The sequence below is a fragment of the Tyto alba genome, unplaced genomic scaffold (assembly GCF_018691265.1).
Source record: "Tyto alba isolate M040663 unplaced genomic scaffold, T.alba_DEE_v4.0 Super-Scaffold_21, whole genome shotgun sequence".
NCBI lineage: Eukaryota > Metazoa > Chordata > Aves > Strigiformes > Tytonidae > Tyto > Tyto alba.
Window position 1 is genome coordinate 17,067,240 of NW_024881295.1, and position 25,102 is coordinate 17,092,341.

General features: G+C 35.8%; 1 protein-coding gene across 13 annotated transcripts in view; it reads right to left on the reverse strand.

Moving 5' to 3' along the window:
* Window positions 1–25,102, reverse strand: part of ERC1 (ELKS/RAB6-interacting/CAST family member 1) — a 300,191-nt gene that overhangs the window by 175,447 nt on the left and 99,642 nt on the right. For all 13 annotated transcript variants that reach the window (XM_042795217.1, XM_042795216.1, XM_042795215.1 and 10 more), the window contains 3 exons: window positions 12,166–12,303; window positions 10,991–11,131; window positions 9,728–9,868 (listed from right to left, as the gene is read on the reverse strand). In XM_042795217.1, coding sequence (XP_042651151.1) covers window positions 9,728–9,868; window positions 10,991–11,131; window positions 12,166–12,303 — 420 coding nt within the window. The remainder of the gene's footprint in view (window positions 1–9,727; window positions 9,869–10,990; window positions 11,132–12,165; window positions 12,304–25,102) is intronic.

The window sequence follows — 25,102 nt, forward strand, 5'->3', positions numbered from 1 at the left end:
TACAGCCAATTTTAAACTCTTAACTGTTACTACTGACCCTGCCATGACTGTTCAGTGTGGAGTCAAGCAGGTGAATTTAAGCTACTCTGAAGAGCACAATCAAACTTGCGCGTTTTATTCTGCATTGATCTGCATAAGAAACAGTTGCAATTTATCTAGAAAACAGCACTTGCTTAAGCTATGCTTTTATTAGCAAAGCTCATCTGATCAGTATTAAACTTCGACAGTGTGAATTTAATTTCAAATTCTAAGTGTTTCAGGACTGAGAAAAGTTTAAGCTTACTACTAAGTTTAAGCTTAATACTCTGGATGTGCTCTCAAAGTTCTTAAGAGGGACTATAAACTAAGAGGTGGTTTAACAGCTTTCTGCTTTTCTGCTCTTAGCCATCATTTCCCATCTGGAATGTGGTAAGTGATGGGGTGAGTGCTTCAGGTACCTAAAGAATAAAAGAAAGAGTGATTGTTCCTCAAATAAATGTACTATAACTTCTATTGCTTCCACAGAAAATCAGCTGACAGATCTAACTTCTACAACTAAAACAAAGATGACCAATGTTTCACAGAAATAGCCACTATTTACAGATGGAGAGAAACACATTAAAAAGAGTTTTCTAAATTGGTATTTCTTGTGCCAAAAAACTCTTTACTAAGCGGAAAGGTAATCTTACACAGCTTACAGCATGCCAGAGGCAGGGAAGAAAACAATAGCACAGATCTAATTCAAAAGTTCTAAAATATAAATAAAAATTCCAAACATTACAACTAAGATTCCAAAACAATATTCCTAAAAGATTAACTAAATCATACAGCAAATAATTCACAGCAAACACTTTCTACTTTTACCTATGAATTGAGACAGTAAATTCAGTTTAACATTTCGCATACAAATGTTGCCAAGAACTTTTGGCCAGAAAGTAGAAGTTCCCAAGAATCTGAAATCTCATTTTAATTCACCCTCCCACCTCCAAGGGTGCCTCACATCTCCTAAAAATAGAAAACGCGCACAACAAATACAAAAATATATTATGACTATTCACTGCAAAAGGCAAAACACATATAATCATTTTCTTTATTTTTCCAATTGTGATGGCAGCAACTCAAATGATAAAACATGTGAATTGCCTTCTATTGTGTCTTTATTAGTTTCAACAAAATTATAAATTTGAAAAACAATCAGACACACTCCTCTGCTCCAAACACCATGTACTGTAAACACAGCTTTTCAGAAAGGCTGTACTGGAAGTAAAAGGTTCAGTGAATTCTCTGACAGACTATGTACTGGAAAACTCGAGTCTGTCACAAAGGGTTGCTTGTTACTCTATTATTGACAAAATCTTTTAACAGGTTAGTCTCTGTTAACATGATTGTAAATTTTTGACACTGAATAAGCAAGTATTTGGTTGGAATAATTTTATAAATAAGGATGAAAGTCTAAATAAGAGGAAGATACCTTGAGAGAACCCACTACTGAAAAAAAATTCTCTCTTCAGAAAGATGAGTTCCCATAGTCTTTATCAACCATTAACAGTTTGCCCTCTTTGGAATTTACACCAACACAAAAAGTGTACAAAGACAGGAGAGAAATTCCCAGCTGACAGCTGTCTTTGCGAGCGTACTTCAACCCCCTTACCCACCTGACCACAGGCTACTATTCTAAAGAAACAGCTTAATTCAATGCACAGAAGGGATTTACTCAAGTAATGATCAGATATTCAGTACCGGTTTTTTGATATTCAGTGTATGGGTCTATGCCTTGTTTACTCTGAATTAGAAAATCACACCAAAAAAAAAACCAAAACAACTTTCCCATTTTTCTTCCTATCATGCTAATTATGACTGTATGCTATTTCTTGGCAAATAGTAACTAACCACTTCATAACACCACCAATGAAAAATGAGGATGTGTTATTGCAAAAATATCTTACCTTATTCATTCAATGCTCTCCTACTATTAAAAAACCATTTTATCATCTAATTTCTCTAGATGATTACCATCTTCCTAAATATATCTCTGGCTCACTCTTGCAGCATTTGTCACTGCAAAAGTCTGGCAGACAATAATTTAGTTATACGATGTTGTAACAACTACCTCACAATGAAAAATGAGAAAGGCCACACAGTGTTGCACTGGCCATTTCCTAGCTTTTGGATATTATTTTTTTCAAAATGAATGCTACCTTAAACAAGGTTTCTGGGAGGGATAGAGTAAGCAAGTTTAATTTTTTAGGTATAAGAAAATCAGGGAGAAAACCCCTCCAACTTTCTACTGCATGAGACGATGCTGACATTGTCATGAACCATCAACAGGACTGGAACTTTAAAACTCACCACACAGCCCCTTGTACATTATCCTGTATGTTAGCTATATCATATTGGCAAATAAAACACACGATTTGTTCCCACATTTTGTATTTTCTGACTTCAGAGTAATGGAGGGTCTCAGAAATTTTGCATGCTATTAGAGATTTTGTAGACAATATACTTTCCTGGGCACAAATTCTCCTGCCTAGTTGCACCAAGTACAATCTTTTTGTACTATATCTAATCTCCCCAACCTTTTATCAATGTTATTTAGCCAGGTTCAAATCCCACTCCTCTTATCCAGGCATATTCCACTAATCTACCAGTTCTCCTCATCCTTTTCCTACCGCTTTTTTTCATTTCAGGTTTAGGTGATTTTTTTTTGTACAGATTGTTCTGTCCAACAGCGCCTGTAGTCCCGTGTCTTCTGCTCATATACAATCCCCTCTTCACACCATGAGTCCCAGGTTCAGCACAGTTTTCCTGGTAATCCCAGCTACTCATTCCCTCAGCAAAATCCAATCTGTTTTTATCCTCCCAGGGGCTAACTTTCAGTACTGTCTTCCAATCCTAACAGATTATTTGTCTTGACCTGTTCTGCACAATGAGATGCTGATTCTTGCTCCTGCTGTATTTGGATCAAGCAGCTGCTTGGAACCAGCACGGTATTTGATGAATGGTCTCCTTGGTATTGCTGCTGCCTGCTCAAATGACCAGATATAGAAGAGGCTGTGGCAAAGGAGAAAGACAGTGGGAAGGTCTTCCTTCCTCTTCAGGATGGGGGTATCACCAGTGCAGGTGTAATCATTGGGAAGTTTCACTGCTATCTATTTATCTATCTTTCTACTGAGCATGTACAAATAGACAACGCATTTAGCCTTTAGCCAGTTTAGACAGATTTAAACAGAGGCATCAAAAATATCTGGTGCAAGGACCGAATCTTTTAATACAAAATTACTAGTGTTAAAAAAATTAAAACCAATGTATTTCTATATTTTGTTCCCAAAAACAGTGAGCTGTTATGGCTGACAGTTTATATCAAAAAGACACAAAACCAAAAAAAAATCTTAGACTAAATCAAACAACATAAGAAACTTCAGATAAAAGATTTAAAAGGTTGTACAAAGCCATGAAGAAATGATAAAAGAATCTATTTAATAGGATGCATTAAACAAGTTTAGTAACAGACTGTACCAATGTAATCTACAGTTTAGGAGGCTGGCAAATTATTTTAAAGTAGAGGAATGTATCAATTTACCAGAAAAATCTCGAGTTTGCTTTTCATACCTGAACACACAAAATCTTTGGGGAAAAAAATGTTCTCTGTCATGAAACACTAAATAATTAAATCCTTCAAATGCCATATCCACCAATCTCATATCCTCTAAGAAAATTACATTATTTTTTTCCTAATCTTTGTGCACCAAATACCTTAGAATATTTATTAATGACTGTTTTTACATATAACAAATAACTGAAAATGCAGTGTAGTAGTTTTTATGTCCTAGTTGACTATTCATTGTTATTTTCTGATAGTCCTAACAAAATAATTTTACCTATTGCACACCACAACTTTCTTCCCAAATGTACTCCCATAAATGCATTGTATTATTTGCTCTACTAAAATAATATCTAATATGAGATGTCACAAAAACTGGACTATTAAAGACACCAGAAATTCTCTGACTTTCAGACAATGATTGTCAGGATAGATGGCTATGTTTACCCTGAACATTGTCAAGATTAACACAGCTATCAGCCTCCTCAAAGTTTTGTAACATGGTTTTTTAATGCACAGTCACAGAAGAAATCTCTGATGAAAACCACCTTGGACTACATAATTTACAATGTTAAGATATTATTATACAAACACGCCTTGAAAGGAGCACTCTTTGACATCAAACAGAAGGCTGCTAATAGGACGCAAAATTAAACTGACATTGTATCAGTGAACTTAATGGTTACAAAAGTTTGTAAGCAATCTTTTACTTGCCATAACTTAATTGTTATTTCTAATGTGCTGCTGTACATGGGGTTACAGAATACTTTCATGCAAGAAGCTTGATTTGCATGGAAATTCTATATTCTTGCTCTTAAAAAGCATGGACAATGGAGATGAAAGAAAAGCTACAGGACACTTCAAGCAACTGAAGCAAAGGGAAACAAAAACATTGGCACAGTATTAAGCTGTCCAGACAAAAATGAAGTTCGACCAACACAGCCAAAAAAGTAAAAGCATCTTAGAAAGCTTTTTTGCGCATGACTGGTCAGACATACCATTGCATTTTGTTTGTATCCATACTAACTATACCTACTAATAAAATAATTCACTAATAATATACTCTTTGTTGGCCCAAATATAAAAGCACAGGTGAATACACATGCACCGCAAAAAATTCAGTGGGGCTGGCAACAGCCTCTCAGTTTGCCAGGGAACTTATTGGCTTGGATGGATAACTCAGTAAAACATCAGGGTGCTAAAGGGAGAAAGACATGAAAATATGGGAAAAATTTGGGATAGCAACAGTGTGAGAGAGAAAAAGAAAAGATGCAACAAGAAAATAATTTAAAATAAGAGCAGCAACATTAATTTACTAAGGTGACAGAATCTTAATTTGTGGTGTATCATGCATTACCAACCAGCTTTTGAAACATGGGAAACGTTGAGAGTCACGCTTGTGCGAGTTCCAAATTTGATCTTGATTTCTCAGTTCAACAGTTTTGTCCAGTCCTCAAATACTAACAGTCATGTGTTTGGGATTACAGATGACATTGTACAGGTTGAGCAGGACTTTAATTTCTAGTGCTTCACTTATATCAATTACAAGACAGCTAAATGGTTTAGAAAACTAATTCAGTAACTGACACTATCTGAATGTTGAACACAATTGCTGGGGTTTTACTTTTATTTTTACATGACATCATGATTTCCCTGGTAGCCTTTCTCTTTCTAGGTTGCTATGCTGAATACATCATTTATTGTCCCTTCTTTGAAAAAACAAATCACTGGCTGAGGACGAAAAATAGTATTTCTATCTCCTCTACCAATATTATCAGTATATTTTCAGTTGTGGCAGGAAATCCATGTTCACAAAAATAAAAAGCACCAGAGCCTGTATTAGACTAGACGAGCTAAATCTTGGGTAACAGAATTTGGGTCACCACTTCATGCAGTCATTTTTTCCTCACTTTTGAAAGATAATATCCTCCTGAACTTGAAGGAAGAATACCACAGCAGGAAAAAAACCAAAACAAAACAAAACATCCTCTGAGCGAGCCTGTTGAATCTAGAGGTATTTTCCTGGCAGGGAATCACTGCTAACATTCTCTCATGAAAAGTTCCTAGAACTGCACCAAAGGGAAGTTTGTTAACATATGGTTTTGGACTCTTTCTTTCCTCTAACCTTGATCCCTTTCAAATAAGGAAAATATCTATAGGGAGAAAAACTATGCTCTGGAAATGAAGACAGACAAAAATCTGCTCATCTTTGCTGCAACAAATTCTATTATTAGTTGGTCTCTCCTGGATTAGAAAAACAAAATGAAACAAAGCATATTGGATGGGAAAGACAAGACAGATAAAGCTAGGAAAAGAGTATCCTGAAGAGAAACAACTAGAAAAAGCCTTTTTCACTATAAAACAATTACATTAAAATAGAAAATTGAAAAAAGAGTTTCCTAAGGACAAGAAAAACAGCCACATAGCATAAAACCACTTCACAGAAAAATAGGGAGAAAACCCCTTGTGTGTGATTTCCCTCTAATGATTCCATCTCAGCAAAAAAGAATGCTATTTAAGGCAGAACACCAGGCTATATGCAAATTCAACAGGGATTTATGGCTTGCTTTCAGCATTCATAATTTCCCATAGTATCTCCTGCTGGCAGCAGGCTGACAATTGAGCACAGAAGCAATGACAGTAGGATAATTAGAACATTAAGCACACAGATTTGCATAACCATAGTATAATTATTTTAAAAACCCAACCTCAAATATGAAAACCACTGCAGTTTTATTTGTTGAGAGAGGGATCAATTTAATATAGTCATTAGTAAGAAGAGGAGTAGTAACAATGAAAAGTGGACACCTCGAGTCAGACACTGGAGACTGCTTACACAGAAAGAAAAATAATACCACCAACTTTTCAGCACCCCTGCACTCAACTTGGTTAATAATATTTCACTTTAGTGTAAAGTTAAATACCTTTTACATAAAAAGTGGAAGCTTGCACTGTTCATGGTTTCTCAAAGGCTCACTGTTTAGAGATTAGCAAGAATTTTTTCCAAGGACTGACCAAATCTTTTTTATCGAATGGCTTAACAGTAGTCCAATTCAATCTTTTCTGTCAGCTTCGTAACTTCTAAGGCTAATAGATTTAACTGAAAGTACTCAAACTGTTCAGTGGAAATAAGAGGCAAGGGAAACAAGATTGATGCTATGACACATCTCTGTTCAAACTGTAAGGGAAACAACCTCAAAGAAAAAGCTTTTTGCCATTTGCTGTTAAAAGCTACACAAGAGAGTCCTTCCAGCATGTATCTGATGCAAAACAACACTAAGATAATGTAATAAAACTCAACATAATAAACCTCTAATTCAGTTTTAAACTGAATGCTCTTACATAGCTATTAGTTTTAAGGTCAATTTTGACAGTTATTTGCAATGGTTAACAATGCAGGTGTGTAAAACTGAGATTTTAGAAACTTTAAATTGGAGCTGGATTATCTATCGTAATTGGTTCAAGGATGACAAGGAACTAATCCACCCTGAATATGTCAAACTGCCTGAATAAATATCTGCAATGATTTCAAGAGAGAAAGCCTTTTAAAAATACATTTTTCTACTTTTCTGCAAGCAACAAAAAGCACTGGCAAATTAAAAACAGATAGAAAAAAGGTTATTAAAGAAAGACCTAAACTTACTCATAAGTATAAAACTTATTCAAGTGGTTGCTAACTATGTTTTCTTGAGTAGCTAGGAGTAACTCTGACTTGGTTCTAGAAAACAACAAGGATCAGTGGTAGAAGTGGTCTCTTTCATACTGCTTAAGGAAAGCAAATGCATGGTTTATTACATGAAAGCATACCTGGGTCCTAGAGCTTCGATTCCTCTATAAAAAGCCACTGTGGACTTACTTCTTATTCACCAAAAAACCCCAAAATCTTTCCACTGAATTTGAATTTTCCCTTGAATGAGAAGAATGCTGTGGCCCAACATGACACAGCATTTAAAAAAGGAACTAGGTATTGATGATTTTGTCTCAGTAAGACATGGGAGACTACTTCAAGGTCTCTGCACAGGAAACAATTGTCCAAGTGCCCTGATAAGCAACAATGACTGGGGCAGAGGAGCAGATATGGGCGGGCTTTATATTGCACATAGGAATGGTAGGCTATCAATTTTCTTTGCTTGTAGAACTGAAATCATCCTGACTGAATGATTTAAGTAGCTTCTTTGGATGTGAAGATGTGATTCTATTTGTGTTTACAACACAATGAATTAATATTAATTATTTTTCTCAGAATCATATTAAGAATATAAGATATTTGTCCCATAGCTGTCCTGTACATTTAATAGTACTCTTTACATTTGAGCTATTTTCCCATTTTTACCCTTATAGAAAGGATCACAGGAGAATAACTCATCCTCTTAATTATATCCTGAAAAAAAAGAGATTAATTATAAAAATATATGGTTTTATGAACTGGCCCAGTGTCCTTATGTAGTGCTCCTGGATACTAGTTACTAAGCACAATCCCCGTAAAAATGGAATGCGCAGAGGTAGGTCTGAAGGAATTATAACGAAGAGCTGTCATGGGGTAGTGCAAATAACTGCATGTTCGTCTTTTAGCTAGCAGTGCTTCACCAGATTCTGGCTGACCTCCACAACTGCTTATACTACTGATATACTCACAGCTTATTGTGAGGAAAGAGATCTCAGGGGAAGCAGTGAAAAGCAGTACATTAACAATTGCTAAATATACAGACACATTCCCTAATTAAGTGAATTTCCCCAACTGTTTTTTCATGACCTAACTATTTGTTACGCGCTCTCCCAGTTAGTACTTTTTTTGTTTTGTTTTTCTTAAAGCAGTTGTAACGATGTTCTCCACTGCAGCTATCTACCTACAAACTAGTAGTATCATCCAATTGCTGTAACAATCTCTGGCAAATCTTGGCTCCAGTATATTCCTCAACTCAGTAACAGACTGACAAAGGGTGAAACTGCAATCCATGACATAATTCAAATGAAAGGGTCCTTCAGGACTTCTGAAATACTCACTGCATGGTACACTGAGAACAGCCTCTGAGAGCAATTAAATGTGCACAACTATCTTTTCTTGTTACTGTGCTTTGCTGATGCTGAATAACTGAACTGTTTATTCTGTGTCATAGAATTAAAAAGAAGGGCAAACATGGGTCTAGAGACTCAAATATGGAGTTTCACTTACACAGAGTTCTCAGGGGCATTAACACCCACCTTGCACCCACACAACAGAAATCTTAAACAGGTCTGAATTGATAATTCAAAATTTGATCTCACATTCATTTGAGGAGCTAGGACAGAGTTCCAAACTACAGCATGAGCACTCCTCCCTTTCCTCGGTAGATGTGAAGAAACAGCTAGAACTCCATTTCTTTAAAAAATTGTGTTGCCTTTTATCTTGTTCTAATTTTATAAATAGAAGTGTTATCACTATTTTGGTTGGTGTGTTTTGTGCTGCTTCATCATCTGCTCTTTTAAAATCAAGAAGTTAAAATCAAATCAATGTTCCTCTAAACAGTGCGGCATTTATGCTACTCACAGGTAAAATAAAGAAGGCTTGCAATGCAAACATAATCCAAAGATTCTGTTCAAATTAATTAGCTTGCTTGTAATAGGGTAGTAGTCCTCTGAACAGAAAACTCCTACCAAGGTATCAGCTGTGAATGGTAATGAGATTAAAACAAAAGATCACACACTTCACTGGTGATATATTCTTTTCATTTGTTTTTATGCATTCCTATGGGCTGGGCCAATCACACATCTGCATTTATCACATTAACACCTACAGGCATTGAAAATTGATATGTCAAATGTTTAGCTGTTAATTTTTTAGCTGTTATACCAGTTTAATGGCACAATTACTGCTATGAACTTTACTGAAGCAGACTAAGTCTTTAATTCCTAGTACCTGTTAAAAAAGAAAAGTCAACAGCACTGTTATTGCACGTAAACGAAATCCAAAATTAGCACCAGTGTCTGAAAGTTACTTTCTGATGGGCTTAGTTTGCAATATGGTTTGCATGGACACAACTTCATAGTTCTTGCTGAAAAACAATTCACAGAATTCAAACTTAAGACTCAAAGTTTTCTGTGTAGACATGGCCAATTTGTCTAATACTGAATGTTTACACCACATATATAAATATGAAGTAAGATTACCTTCTTCAATTGACTTTCCATTTTCAAACATTCTTCCTTTTTCTGTTCCAATGCAATCTCCAGTGTCTTGAGTCTTGAATCTTTCTTCAGTCCTGATGAAGCTAAGGATGAAGCATGTTCCTTCAGATCCAGTAAGGATGACTAAAATAAAAGATGTAAAATAAATATCAAGTAAATACTCTATATGCAATAGCTAGTTTCTTTTTACTCTTTATTTCCTTCCTATCCCTTCACACTATGTTCAGGATCCAACTTAGAATAATGTATTCTGAGAGGATGTTCATGTCATGGACTTAAGACAGCTTGATTTAATTCAGGTTTGCAGGATCAAAATAAAATCTTGCCTAAATTAACTTTAAAATCATTATTAAAGATGGAAGATTCAGTAAGCTGAAATTTGTGCTTCAGTAACAGTCATGTTTAAGAAAAATTGTTTTTAAATAAAATAATATTTTAAAATCATACGTGGTTAGCAAATTTGGCCACTGTATCTAAAACTGAGAGCATTCAAAGCTTTTCTGTATATAGCTGCTATGGGGTGAAATCGATTCGTGCGATGTAGCTCCAAAAAGACATCTCAACTTCTTGTTTTCCAAATAATTTTTGTGTTGCTTTTTTCCTGTCAAATGTTGACTTCTGTGTAAACAAATTCTTAGCACTTCCTGGGTGCATATTTTTTTATAGTTTTACTTTGATTGAGTTTTGAAAAAAAGATTGTAAGTAGACTCGAATGTTACAATTCCAAGAGAGGAAGAGAGAACGTCTATAGTTCTCTAATATAATTAGGTCAGTTTGTCTAGCCAGCTGGCTTGTTACCAACACCCAACTTAATTATCAAAAAAGGACTCCTCAGAGTCAGAAGAACTAGCTGTATTGTCTCCATAAAGGAATAATCATTATCTGTATGCTTTTGGCACCCACAGCTTTGATCACCCTCTGCCCTTTCTTCCTTATATTTAGACAGGAACAAGCTTGTTCTCTGCCTTCAGTTGTCTATAATCATAGCTCCAATAAATGCTGTCATTGACCAGTGGTCATTCACTACTAATACGATTAACTGCTGCAAGTAAGGGGACGGCGTGCTAGCCATGAATAGGTGGTTCTGGAATATTTATGCTTTGAAAAATTCTCAAACAATGTATTTTACTAGATAAACTTGTTGAAGGACCGTTACCATAAAGGAACAGTTTTCTTCATCTCAAATAGGACACATACATATACAACAAACAATTCTAACACAATAGATTCATTCTGTTGGTCAACCTCTTTCTCTGTGAGATCTCCTTGTAAAATGCTGACTTTCTCTTTCAGGTCCTTAATGTCTTTTTTGTAGTTGTCGATCTCTTCCTGTTTTTCTCGTTCATCTCTGTCACGTTGCTCCTTTAGGCGCTCAATGGTCCTTTCCTGAGAAAAGAAAGCACTCTGTAAAGAAAATTCCTCTTAGTTCAACTTCTGAGACTTACCACAACACTTTTTACACACTGTAGACGAGGAGGAGGAGTGTAGGTCATTGCCTCTTTCTTTTCTTTACTGTTGTAAAATAGATCCTCAAGAAGGAGGAAACTTGAGAAATCTATGGATTCCCTGCTAAGAAATACCAGGCTTTCTGTATCTCTGAAAGTTCACAGTACTGTTACAGCGTAACACAATTTATCTGGTTCTGATAATCAGAATTAACCTAGACCAGGACACATTACATATTGCTTCCTTATTTAAATCTTATTTTTCCAAAATGTACAGTTAAGTCTGTGGTCCTTCAGAGAGGAAGGGGTATAGTGCATATGTGACATCAGGATCGATACATAGTAAGAAAAGGCAACAAAATGACTTTTCAGTACACCAGATAGCAATGGAGCTATGGTTTTCTTGGAAGTCAAAGGGATGCAAATGAATTCCCAAACCTCAGGCAAAGCTTTACCATAGCTTCACATTTATAGAATCTGACAGACAAAAGGAGCTGTAACAATGGTTCTCTGAGAATCAAGTAAAAATTCAAACACAGTAATTCCAAAAAGTTGCCCCACCAAAACAGAATAGGCAAGGCTGTTCCCTCAGTCAGCTATCTCTCGAGAACTGGGCAAGCATAAAAAAATGTTAGTTATCAGGATAACTATTCATTTTGAGTCAATATTGGGAACTAAAACTCCATCTCATACAGCAAAACTTTTAAAATAAATTTGTTATTAAAACATCTGAGCCAAGAAGGTAAAATAAGCTAAGCGATTAGCCAGATTCCATGTATCCTGCAGCACCCTCTAGTGAGGGACGCAGCTCGGCAGCTGCCGTGCTCCCCGATCCCCCCTCCACCCTCAGAGACAAAGGATGTCCCTGCGGCACTGCATTGGCGATGTCCGGGACACACACGGAAAAGCCGACTTTAAAGAGGTTATTAGTAAAAGGACCTTTCAAAGAAAGGGACTTAGGCTTTCCATACTCACTTTTTCTGCCAGTGCTTCTTCCAGCGTGGTCAAGGCAGTGTCAGTATTTGTGGTGTCAGCCTGCAAGGATTTTACTCGATCCTTTAAGCTGCTCATCTGCTTCTCCTTGTCTCTTAACTGTTCTTGAAGATTTTCAATCTTAAAAAATAGGAGTAAGTTTTAAGACAGTATCAAGCAAAACCATCCAAAATCATCTTAGGAATATATTAAACTCTTAAAAATATTCTTAAAGCAAAGGAAGTAGGCCAGGGCCTAGTTCCTGTAATCCTACATCAAAATAGCAAGTAAAGCAACAAAACCCATCAAGTACTAACAAGTAAGTAGTAATCTCTCCAATAATCAGGAAAGAATTCAGAGCAAGAAAGACTAAATATTTACAAGAACAACATAAAGAAAGGGTATTATTCCTAAGTTCTGAGGACTGTGTGACTGAAGGATGATCAATGTATTAACAATATGCAAGGAAAAATGCTGCTAAAAACATTACTGCATCTGTAAACCAAAAAAAGCACTTGATAATTAAGAGGTTGTGAAGAATTATTTTTAAATATTTCCTTTGGTAGTCATATTCTTTACTGTACTGGCATGTTGCTTTTTCATCTTACATGGTGGTTTGCTATATGATAGACTAACACAAAGCACCATTCCCTGGGTAGAAAATACATATAGCTTTGTTTTCTCCAGGTGTAGAATTGGATCAATTTATGAATTCTGAATATATCTTTTGACAGACTAAGATCTAATGCTAAACCTATTCAATGCTACGTACACACCACAAGAGAGAGACACATTAATTTTATGATAACGTGTTGAAAACAAATTTCTCAGCAAAGGATTAAAACTGGGTACAGGTTTCTCACTTGCTTCCTTTTTCCTGTTGCTGCTAAGTTTTTCTTGCATCAACAAACATACATTATGAACTGGTGAATGACATGTGGCATGTAAGGTACCTATCTCGAAAACACTCGTACCAGGATATTCTTTCAAAGACATTTGTAAGAAATAATGTAACCAGACAATCCCAAAGGCTATCTCATCCAGTATTTAGTAAACTAAATGAAAGCATTAACCAGCTTTTTTTGCTCCACCTGTTGAACTGCAGCAGGTGGCTCCTTGGTTAGTGGAAATAGAGCACCTATCCCCAGGTTTTACTCTTCAACCCTGGAAAAACTGAGCTGCTGTGATTACAGAGCAAATAGCTATTTAGACACATCCACTACTACTTTGCTATCTTTATTAAAATTACATCTGGAATATAGTTTTAGAAAATGGTCTAGATCTGCGATGGTAAATGTAAAAGATTTTGGAGGAAGCTGAACATTTAGTCGCGAATAATGGTAGATGTGTTACAAGTGGAAGCTAGGAGGAAGAACAACCTAATTCAGGGAAACCCTTGCTAATGTTCCTCTGTAACTCATGGTCATGGAAGTATTCTGTTAGAAGATTCTTCATACCAGTTTTAAAAATTTCTCTTATGCAAGCATGTGCAAACTTACAATCCAGCTTTCTACACTACATTTACTGAGAACAGAAGAACTATGTAAGTTTTTTGTTGTTGTTTAAGGAAGGGACTGAAAGTGGATTTGGTTTATCTTCGTCATTAGTTTCTATTAGAAAAAAAGTATTAGGCCTCCAAGTTATGCTGAAAATTTAAATTTGGGCACAACACAAATGACACTACAAAACCAATTTTAAAGATCACCAAAAAAACAACTGGTGACATATCATGTGAATCAGAAATAACCGTAAGAATTGAAAATTCCTTCTTTATGCACTCACAGCTGTTATTTAATGCCTTATTAGCAAACGCTTGTAACCCATGAAGCTTCAGACAGAACCCTACTAGTTCTGGCTGAAAAGTTCTGGTGCCCACACGTACAGCTACCGAGGAGGTAACAGCCCCAAGGGTAGCCTACGTGGCTGCTTTTGACCTTACGAGCTTTCAGTGTCGTCAGCTGTCTAGACAGGCTGGCTGTTTAGACAGCCAACCATGAAAATATACTACAAAGAAGGCTGAGCTATTCTTAGACTTGTGTTTACTTCTGGAGGCGAAATGCTCTCGCAAAGGCTCCAACTGGCTGCAGAGGGGATAGTGCAGAGTGACTTTCTGCTGCGAGCAAACCACACACAAGAGACAGCAAAATAATTCAGCTTTAGCCTGTATTAAGATGATTGCCAAGGCAACACAAGCATTTGCACAAGTGCAGCATGCATTTTCATGTTTCAGTAACACTGTTTGCTCTGACCAGAGCAAGATGACAGCTGTACATGAGTATATATATGACTGCTTGCTGCATCATTCCATTGCAACTGCACCCTCCTGTGTACAAACAAACAAACAAACAAACAAACAAAAAAGTAATGTGTAGAAAGTGTGAATCTGTCTATTCTTTCAGTCTACATGCAAACTTTTCAGTCTGGAGTAATGAATGGTGGGTTTTGTTATCATCCAGGAAACAGCAGGTACACTGAAATGTTCAAGTCATATTAATGTCTAGGCACTACCTGAAAAACCCACTCTACCTACAAACATGCTTCGTGCAGGGTCGGAAAACTGATAGTCCCCAAACAAGGACACGATGCTTAAACTGTAGAAAACTATGTGTCAAAACTGAAACATTTGTATAATAACAGAGGCAAAATTTCCTTACAAAATCACAATCAACAATATAATAATTGCCTTTATTCCATTTTCCCACAAACCTGAACTGCTGTAAATAATAACTAAACTAGAGGTTCTCCAAAATTATATCATCTGAAGAAAGCAAAGTCTACACTTCACCTATACAGTTAATTAACAAAGAATTTCACTCTTATGTCCTTGCAAGTAGTTTGAGAATCCTTTCAAAAAAGAATACGTAAGTCATATGTTTTACCATCATTTCTTCCTACCCAAATAAAATAAAAAAGTAATTCTGAACAAGTTCTCAAATAACTGATAAAATAGATAACCAAAATAAGGTCTTTCTTTTCTCGCCAACAAAAAGATGAAATAAAATGCAATGGAATCTCCAAGACTTCTGGGAAGCATAAAAGGACAAGGATTGAACCAGCACTTTTTAGTCTTGAAATATTCAGAAGATGACAAATCTCCTCTGAAATGTTCTACAAACCTAAGGAATAAATATATTACTGAACTATCTTTCTAAAAAGGAAAAATAAAAAATATGTACTATCATTAGATCATTACAAATCTTTATTCTTGCTATATATACTTATTTTGCAGGGTAAAGACAGCAATCTATGGATGTTAGCAACACTAAGCTTACTATAAAGGTACTCATACATACACTAGAATCATCTGCTCTGCATACTAATTTCCTCATCAATAGTGATTTACTGAAATATTTCTTTCCAACATTACCAGTTGTCAGGCACTATCATGTTTCAACTTGGGTGATTTATTCCTAGTTGTGTGGAACTAATTATTTTGCCTTCCAGCCCTGAGCAACAGGAGCAGAGGCAAAAGAAGTTTCCTCTGTCATTCTGTTCCAAAGGCAAGGAAGCATTCTACTTTTTTCAAATATCAATCTCACTGAAAACCCCAAACACATGCATATTAAAAACAGCCCAAGGATTTAAACAAGACGCATCTAGTTTAGTACCCATCAAAGCCACTAGATTCCTAAATATCTCTCGTTGGAGGTTACTAGTAGATCCTTTGTATCATGCTTCGACCAAGAAATCCTTCTATAGAACCATTGTCAACCCTAGGGTATGAACACTTAGAGAGCAATTTCTATTGTACCAGTGACTTCAGAATCAGAATAAATGAAGTGGATTTGTGAACTGATCATTCGATCTCTTTTTTTCACCCTACCCGGTTATTGGAAAAGGACCTTTTTCCTCCTTCAAAATATTTAATCAAAGATCGACACTTTAAAAATATAACTTTTTTCATCATGTGTGCTGTAACAAAATTAACTCTGTTTACGTTTCATTTCCCACTTTCAATTTTCTTGCTACTCTGACTTGTAAAAGGAATAAAGTGGTGAAATAAAAAAAAAATCAAAGTGGTAAAAGCCCTTTAATTTAGTTAATTCTGAGACAATATGAGAGAAGTGAAATAATCTTCTTAGAAATATGAAGATCCAATAATGTTTGGAAGTATTTTAAAAATGCAAAATGTCTATTTTAAATTCAAAATCTTTTTCAACTTAAGAAAGTTCACTGCCTATTCCACTGTTTGCATGTATCTCCAACATGTAGTAACTAGCTATATTACTTACCTGCAGACAGATCTTTCACTGTACTTTTTTCTATAAACAGGTGAAAATGCCTTTGCTTATACTCTGCACTTGACTTCCCCAGTGCAGCTCTGCAAAGACATTGTTTTGATCGGTAACATGACATCTTCATCACAACATACACTGAATATACAAGACAATCAATTTCACACTCAATAATATTCCTTGATTGTATTACAAGAGTAGATGTACAAAAGAATATATCTGAGGGCACTGTTGAGTCTCCCACTTTTCAATCCTAGCTTTCATCCAGTGGAAGCAGTACTGGAAAAAGGAACTAAATTATCAGGAGGGTCGAGAGGTTTTCTGTTCCATTCCTATGGCATAGCTATTCAAACAAACAAAACCTTCACATAAGCTGTGAGCTTTCCAAGGGAGTTCTTCCTTGGTATTGTAAAGGCACTGTTGCTCACGTCAGCTCCAGGGTCAAAGACTACAAGGAGATAATGGATTCTCATTGATCACAGGCAGAGGTGACTCTATCCGTGTCAGGAATAGTAACATGAGGACAAAAAAAGCTATTCTGGAAGAGAGAGCGGATGAGTAAGCAGTTATGTGATGACAGAACAGCTACAATTCTGTCTAGCTGGAGACATGCCACTGCCTTCAATGTAAGAATACTAGTATCATGATAAAAACTTGATAGCCTGCAGTCACACTTGATTTTGCTAGAATCCCACAGTATTCGAGAAGCTGAGAAAGGTGGGCTTGCATCAAAATCAGGACGAGAACATAATGGTTACAACAGACACAATCACACTGTTGTACCCGACAGCATTTAAAAGGTTGTTTCAGAAAAAGGGGTATGATGTTTACTCTAGAGAATTAAGATGGAACTGAATTCAAGAAATTTTGTTCCTAAAATGCATTAATGAGAGGTCACCTTGAGTCCTGAGAAACTGTTCAAGAAAGCTGGATTTGTAAATTTTACTGTGTTTCTGAAAGTAATTTTTTGGAGACCATGATGAAAGCCTATAAGCTGATATTACTGATCAGTTTTCTAAGAATAAGCTCCAGTTTTATAAATATCGCGCTGAAAACCTCATCATTATAACTGTCTTTCTATTGCAGATCTTGCAAAAGTACCACTATGAGAGTCCTACATGAATTGCAAAAATCCATGTTTAGTTTAGCATTAGCAAAGTCCTAGGGATAGGGGGAAGAATATCTCACCACTGCACGGATGGAAGCAAAATTTGATCTTTTGCATGTGTGTTGGCTCCAACTGAACTTCCAATACAAGGTGTTGCTTTTAAAGTCGCCAGTGAAATAAGGTCTGTCACGTGAGTGAGTATCATTCGTATTACAGTATTGAATCAATTAGACCAAAAGTAATGCTCTTGGGAATTTAACCTAGCAAGACTAGCAACAATGTGCTGAAGCTGCATGAATGCTGTAGCTTCAGGAATAACGTCTTGTTGCAAGGGTGAGATTTTTAAGTTGTTTTGAAGATGGATCAAAATAATTTCCCTTTTTTCAGTAACATTTTGGCAAATACAAATCACAGTTCCTTCCAAAGTTCAGCTGCATTCAGTGTGCTCTTTTTATTTTATGATCCAATCAATTGCTATAAATATGGTTAAATTGTTGTCAAGTTATATTCAGATTCTTGTTCCTGAATCATCATACTAAAACTTATCTTCAAGTAGTTTTCATATCAGTTGATTTCATAAAGTTTGTTAAGCATAAAGTAAATTAAAGACACTGAAATGCAAGATACTAGTGGCGGTCTCTTTCTCTCATCTTAAAGAACCTGAAATTCTGGAGTCCCAGTTAACACTTCACAGTAGAGATGGTGAACTGTTCAGTTAAGTGGCAAAATTTGTTCAGTTTACATTAATTTTGCTACACAGTAAAAATAGGATTAATTTTTATTTTGCCTCCCAAGAAAGTTTTCTTTTTTTTTTTACTGCTGCTCTACTTCAGTGTTTATGTGGAACATCACTGTCTTTGCAACATCACACTGGACTACCATTGTACACTTTGGAAATGCCCTGATATTGCTGAACCTAACGTTGTGGGATTCTGTAACACCTTGAACCGGTATGGAGAATCTTAATTCCTTCAGTGGCCATGAGCTACAGAGGAACATGCAGTTGGTTTAAGACAGAAAACCAGGTTAGAGAGGTTGGGGAGAGCATGAAGAAGGATAGGACAAAAAGAGAATCCAAGATGGGGAAATTCCAGCACAGTGGTACATCTCACACAGTCGTATTTAGCTATTGCTACTCAGGTCCAAGTTAAAATTCAGAGCAGCTCCCATAGAATATAAAAAGTTGGTTGCTTTTTCAGAAGATAAAATTGTTTTGTCATTTCTACTCTCATGATCTCCAATCTGCAAAAAGTCCTTTGAAATTAGCATGAAGTTCTACAGTGTTGAGTTTTACAAATAAAGCATTTTGTTGCTATGCTGCTTAGAAAGCACAAAGAAATTATTTCTGTGATTTCTACTTAAAATAAAACCTTAACTGTCAAATAAATGTATGGACCACAAACAGTTATATTGCTACTGCTTTAAAAGGAAGAAACTAGTACATAGAGAAAACAAAGCTTAAAAAAAATATCTAGGAATTGCAGGACACCTAATGCAAATAATGCTTTATTCTTGACATAATTTTGCATGCACAATTATGCAATAAGATTGATATAAGATTATGCAATAAGATTGATTTAAGAAAATAATGGTATGCAGGAGGAAGTGCTGCTACAACAAAAATTGACTTAACTTGTATAGACAGTTAATTATTTTGTACCTTTGGTCGAGGAGCAAACAACAAGAGACACTGATCCAAAAGACTATTCTCCTTCCATTGCTTATTCATACAAAGATGTTTTGCAATGAGATTTATATCAGCCAGAAAAATAGTTCATCTATGTTTACATAAATAACCTCCATGAACATTTATTTCTATCACTTTGTTTCCCTTTGTCTTCCTTTCTTTTTCATGCCTAATCATTCCCTGGTAGCACCAGTTGGCTGACAGAACACCGCAAAATAGAACTAGTAAGAACAGACATCGTAAACTGAATTGTAATTATAGCATCTTCTGAATTGTAAAGAATTTTTTCTTAACTGTCCTATTCCCCATAACAAAGTATTTAAACCAGATGTTTCAAATCATATTCTCAGAATATTACTATTATGTTTGCAATCCCTCTGTACTACTAGTAAATAGCTTGATTTTCCTTCAAACCTTCTAACACAATCCTATGCTAAAGTCTGCTATTTCTGAAAACTGATACTAAGAGGCATTTTCCTTACAGCTTTTAAGGAGACTCCTGTATAATTTAAGTCGGCAGCGGGGGTGGGGGGAAAATAAATTAGGATCCCAAGACTGAAGACTGATTTTTGAGTTGGTAAAGAACCTGAAATTCACATTTTCACTGGAGCCAATGTATATGTTCTTAAGAGTTGTCTCAGTTCCAAAGCATTTGCCTAGAAAAAATTACACATTTAGCAATGACTCACATCCTTAGACAGCTGTAAAACAGTTAAATATAGTTAAGAAATTGCTTCACTCTGAAGAGGTTCAATAGTATCAATAGCCTAACCTAGCCAAAAGCAGAGTCTTTGAATTGTAAAATCTTATCATGGACACTGGCCAATACAAGAGAGGGTTTTGAAGTGAGGGGTGCAGAGGGCGACACTCTTTCCAGCCCACTGATACTGGTTATATCCCAAAGCATACACGACAATATTTTATGTAAAATCCATTTAAATAACAAAAGTATAAAAGCTGGTCGTAAGACATTTGTTTTGGCAATATGTGAGCCATTTGGTTAAGTACATATGGTTAATTACATAATCCATAAAAAAAATCTCTGTCACTGGTTTATCTTAAAGCTTCACAGGGCAACCCCTTAGTTTTGCTGGTATTCTTCAGGTAAGAGAATGTATCCATTATCCACCACCAACAAGATACCAACCTGAGTTGTTTGTTAAGACAATTCGTTGGTTCCAACTTGAGTTCAGTATTTTCATTCACCCAAGTAATTCAAAACAGAACACAGCTATCATAACTAGCAAATCAAATTCATTTAGACTCTGCTTCTCCTCTTCAATAAAACACTAAGTTTATATATTACTCATTTATTTCATATATGTCAAAATGTCACTTATACTGAGAACCATAATTGAAATCATCTGATAATTTATTTCACAATCTAATTATGGATAACATCCATTTTGTTGAAATCCTGGCATAATCATGCAGAATAACATCACGCTAATTCTCCTTTCAGCTGTGTCCTGACATTATGAAGCAATCTCTGTGACTGTGCTTTCTAAAATGTTAGCCCTAAAACCTACCAACTACAAATGGATTAAAAACCCCAAGTATTTGGGGATCATTTGCTCACTCCTGTTGCAAGTACCAGAAAAGACTCTGACCAAAAATGTGCACAGATTTGACTTGGGAAAGTTCATTACAGAAAAAATACAAATACTGTAATTTGGAGTATTTTCATATTGATGGTTCCCAACTGTTCAAAATAAAGAAAACAAAAACTACTTCATTGTGGAAGGCTGATAAAACAAGGGAAAAAATTAGAACCAGTAAATGTCAACTCAGATCTGATACTCTGTTTTGTAAAACGTAGAATAAAACTAAGAAGTTGTGACATTGCTTTTGAAATAGCTCAATCTTCATAAGGTTATATAACATTTCATAAGTGTCAAGTGAAAAACTCTTTATATTATGAATTAAACTTCTTTACTTGGATAAAGCGAGTGCTTCATTGATTATTACTGTGAAACGAACACTTCATTTTATGGCAACTTGATCTCATATACTCAGGAGTACTGATGTTATTTTCCTGACTTGCTTTAGATTTTGATTTTGGGTCTACACAGAGTAAGGATACTATAGCTACTGACACATCCCTGCTTAGAAACATGAACAGTGCAGTGTTACATATCACATTTTCCTTACAGAAAAAAGAGACAAGAAAAGACATGAAGAAAGGAAAGGCTTAGCTCATCACAGCACTGAGATACCCAAGAATGGAAATCAGGGAGCAGAAAAGACCAAACATTAAGGCAGACTGACGGATGGGATGGGAACATGGGATTTAATGTTGACTATAAAGGAAATCCTCACAGCAAACATTACATTACTCCATTTACATTATCATTTAGGATCACTCAAGCAGAAGGCTGTACAACTTGAACAAAGATTTTAAATGAGATTTGGATTCAGACACTGTATTAGTTTGTCCAAATCACTGATTTATTGAAATGATCAAAGAAATACTGTAAGGTAAAACTGCCCTAAACCAGAGGAGAACTGTGGAAAGGAGAGATGCTTCTAATCCCAGTGTAGAACATGCCCAGTCAACTGTGACTGTCCTGTTTCATCCTCCTAGAAAGGATATGGAGTGATGAATAGGAAGGGATTAGGAAGTCAAACTGTAAATGCTAAACACAAGAGAGTGAGCAAGTGTGTGTGCATGTGTATTCTTCAGTATTTAGCTATCACTGCTGTTACAGAATTACTTCAGAACACAGAACACACAGTGATTAGATGACAAAATATCAAACTCAAATAAAATTATTTCATGGCCCATGCTCAAAAAAAAAAAATTAAGAACACAATATATTAAATTTGTACTATCATTTGGATATGTTCTTCCTCATTTTATATCACAGACTGCTTTAGGCAAATCAACACTCCAATCTCTACTGAAAATAAAGGCTGGAAGGCATAGAGAGTGGTGCTCTTTATCCACAAGTTCTGTGTTTAAAACCATCCCCCCACCCATTTGCCAGAAGGAATGTGAGCCTTTGATTATGTAGAAGAGCATCCTAATTATCAAATCCATGCTATTCTGGGACAAGGTGATCTTAGTTTCTCCTGGTGATGCTATTCCATACTAACCAGTTTTCTTATCCTTCAGATAAGTGGGATCACGGGCTTGAAAGCTATTCATGTGCTTTACAACAGTCCTAATGACTACAAACATTGTGTAGAGACCCAGCTTAGAAGACTGTCTAGCCTAGTAGATTCAAAATTCACTCCTGAATCCAGGAAATTATTGATTTAAACTGAAAAATTACTCTTTCCTTGTTCTAGTGAAGATCCCCAAGCTGGCTAATGCAATCACTAATGTCTGTTCCAGACACAGCTCAGACAATCCCTCCGGGGGCAGAAAACGCCTGGATGCCTGGTGACCAAAGCGCTGGAAATTGTGAAGTCTTGCAACCCAGAGAGCAATGAAAAGTCATGTGAGGAAGACGGATGTAAGCAACCTCAAAAATGGCATACATCCTTACTTTTCCTGCCTCTTCAATCATAGAGAAATTTGTATTTGTCCAGCACAACAGTGAATATACCAACAAAGCTTATTAGCTTTATCTTGCCAGAAAAACTACACATTTAATTTATAATGAAGCCAAGAGGCCCCACAGTTGGCTGTTTTCCCAGATCCCTTCAAGAAACCAAAATCTGTCAGACCCACTACCTATGAGTAATATTCTGTCTTGCCTATCAGGAGGTTATCTCAAGGCATGAGAAGGACATTATATTAAAATGACTGCTCCTCTTTGAGTGATACTAATAAAAAAAAAAATTTCTTCCATATATGATAGATTTGCTGAATTGTGGTTTCAGTTCTGGAACACTGGAGCACAGATAATACCAGAAACTCCAATAGTTTTCTTGTAACTTTGCTATTGCTATCAATCTTATGTGACACTATTACAGCAATGTGTATCAGTTTAAAACCCTGTATTAGTCAGCTGCAACTGCATAATTAACATTGTTTACCTCACAGTCCTGTTTTCCTCCTTTGTTTGAACCTACTTATCTAAAACGAGGAGTAGATATTCATTACTTCAGGAAAAAAAAATAAGTACTTTTGTTAGTAAAGGCAACATTCTTTAATAACATCAATATAAATTGAGAGAATGTTGCTTATATTTTTAGATCTCAGAATAAGAAATTGGCTTGCTATCTTTCATACACATCAGAACAACATTTGGTTTTTTAAAAGAATATTACTATACATCTGGGAATACAGGTACATATGCTACATATGATCCAGATGTTTTTATTTTTATTGTGGTATCACAAAATGCTCCAAGCAAAAGAAAGGGCTGTATAAAAATAAAGCAGCATATTATCCATTTAAAAATTCTAATTTATAATACAGGCAAGCATTTAGTTTGAATCCCGCAGGTTCCTCTAACATAACTTTTGCATTGGTAGCCATAACTCTGCACTAAAAACTACTGTAATGGCATAAAATTTGTTGTGCGTAAAATAAATTTTTCAAATTTAACTTATGCTTCTTCCACTAGTTTAGATGTCCCACATAATTTACTAAATAATCTTCAAGTGCATGTTAGGCACATATGAGTAAACTCACTCACAGATTTCACTGCTCTGAAGTTTAATAAAAGTGAGTCTTATGCAACCAACTCTGAGTAGCCCTGCTTGAGAAGGGGGTTGGAGAAGATGACCTCCAGAGGTCTCTTCTAACCTAAACCATTCCGTGATTCTGTGAAGACAATTTGCCATAAAACTATAAATGCACTGAACAAAGACCCTTTGTAATAGAAAGTCTCATGCTTCCTCTATTGATATTCAATGCAAAAACATCTTACAGTGTTCTTCAACAGCAGCAGTCTGTGCTTGGGACAACTGTACTAAGTCTCTGACTTCTGGTTTAATGACATAAACCAATTCAAACTCTTCACCATAGTGCCAAGAATATTGTTTTCAACCACTAAGTATGAAGTATCCAACAGACAAAAGGGAATTTCACCAATTAATACAAATGATCATGTACTGTTTATTATAATCTAAACAAGATACCTGTGACTATTGGCTATGAATTCACTGGTGATAGCCATAACCACACCCAACTTAGAGCTGTGAAATGCATGTTCCTTTGGAAACCAAAAGGCCTTACAATGAGAATGCTGAAGTGCGTTTCAAGCTACAAGGCATCTGCCATGACTGATCTGGATTAGGCATGAAGATCAAAAGTTTATTTCTTGGGTTAGTCCCTGAAGAACACACTGTCACCTCTACCAGCACCTATAAAAAATTATCTGCCATTGAAAATACTGTCTGAAGCTGAGCTTGTGGACCTTTTAGGACCCATATTCCAACTCAGAAAAATGTATGTTATTATCTGGCTCAAAGAATCAAAAAATATCAAATCTCATAAGCTAAAGCCTCTCCTGAAAGGGAAGTGATCTTGACAACACTGAACCTGAAGTTGCTGTAATAAACTCTAAGATCTGTATGGTAATCAGTCACCTTTAAAACTAAACTAGCAAAGACCTGAAAAATGGTATGAAGAAACTGAGGTATTCTCCTGCCCTAATAATGTCCTCTTAGCTGTACAGTCATAGAATAAAAAAAAAAAAAAAAAGACACACTGTGCTATTTGAGCTAGGATGCAATTGCTCTAAAAATTCTCAATGGATTCTGAGAGAATTGGGAAGTCAAAATAGAAGGGTAAAGATCCTATTTTCAAAGTGGTCATGGCTCATTGTAAAATGAAAATAAATTCTGTGTTGTGCCCTCCTTTCCCATGTGGAAATTAAACAATTCGTCTCCTTCCTGAATGACAGAAATGAAAAAATCTCACAGGATAATTATGCTGAATTTAAACTCACATAATGAAGCTTCTCCAGTTTTGTTTGGTACTTCCATTGCCACCACAAGATTTTATCTAGTGGT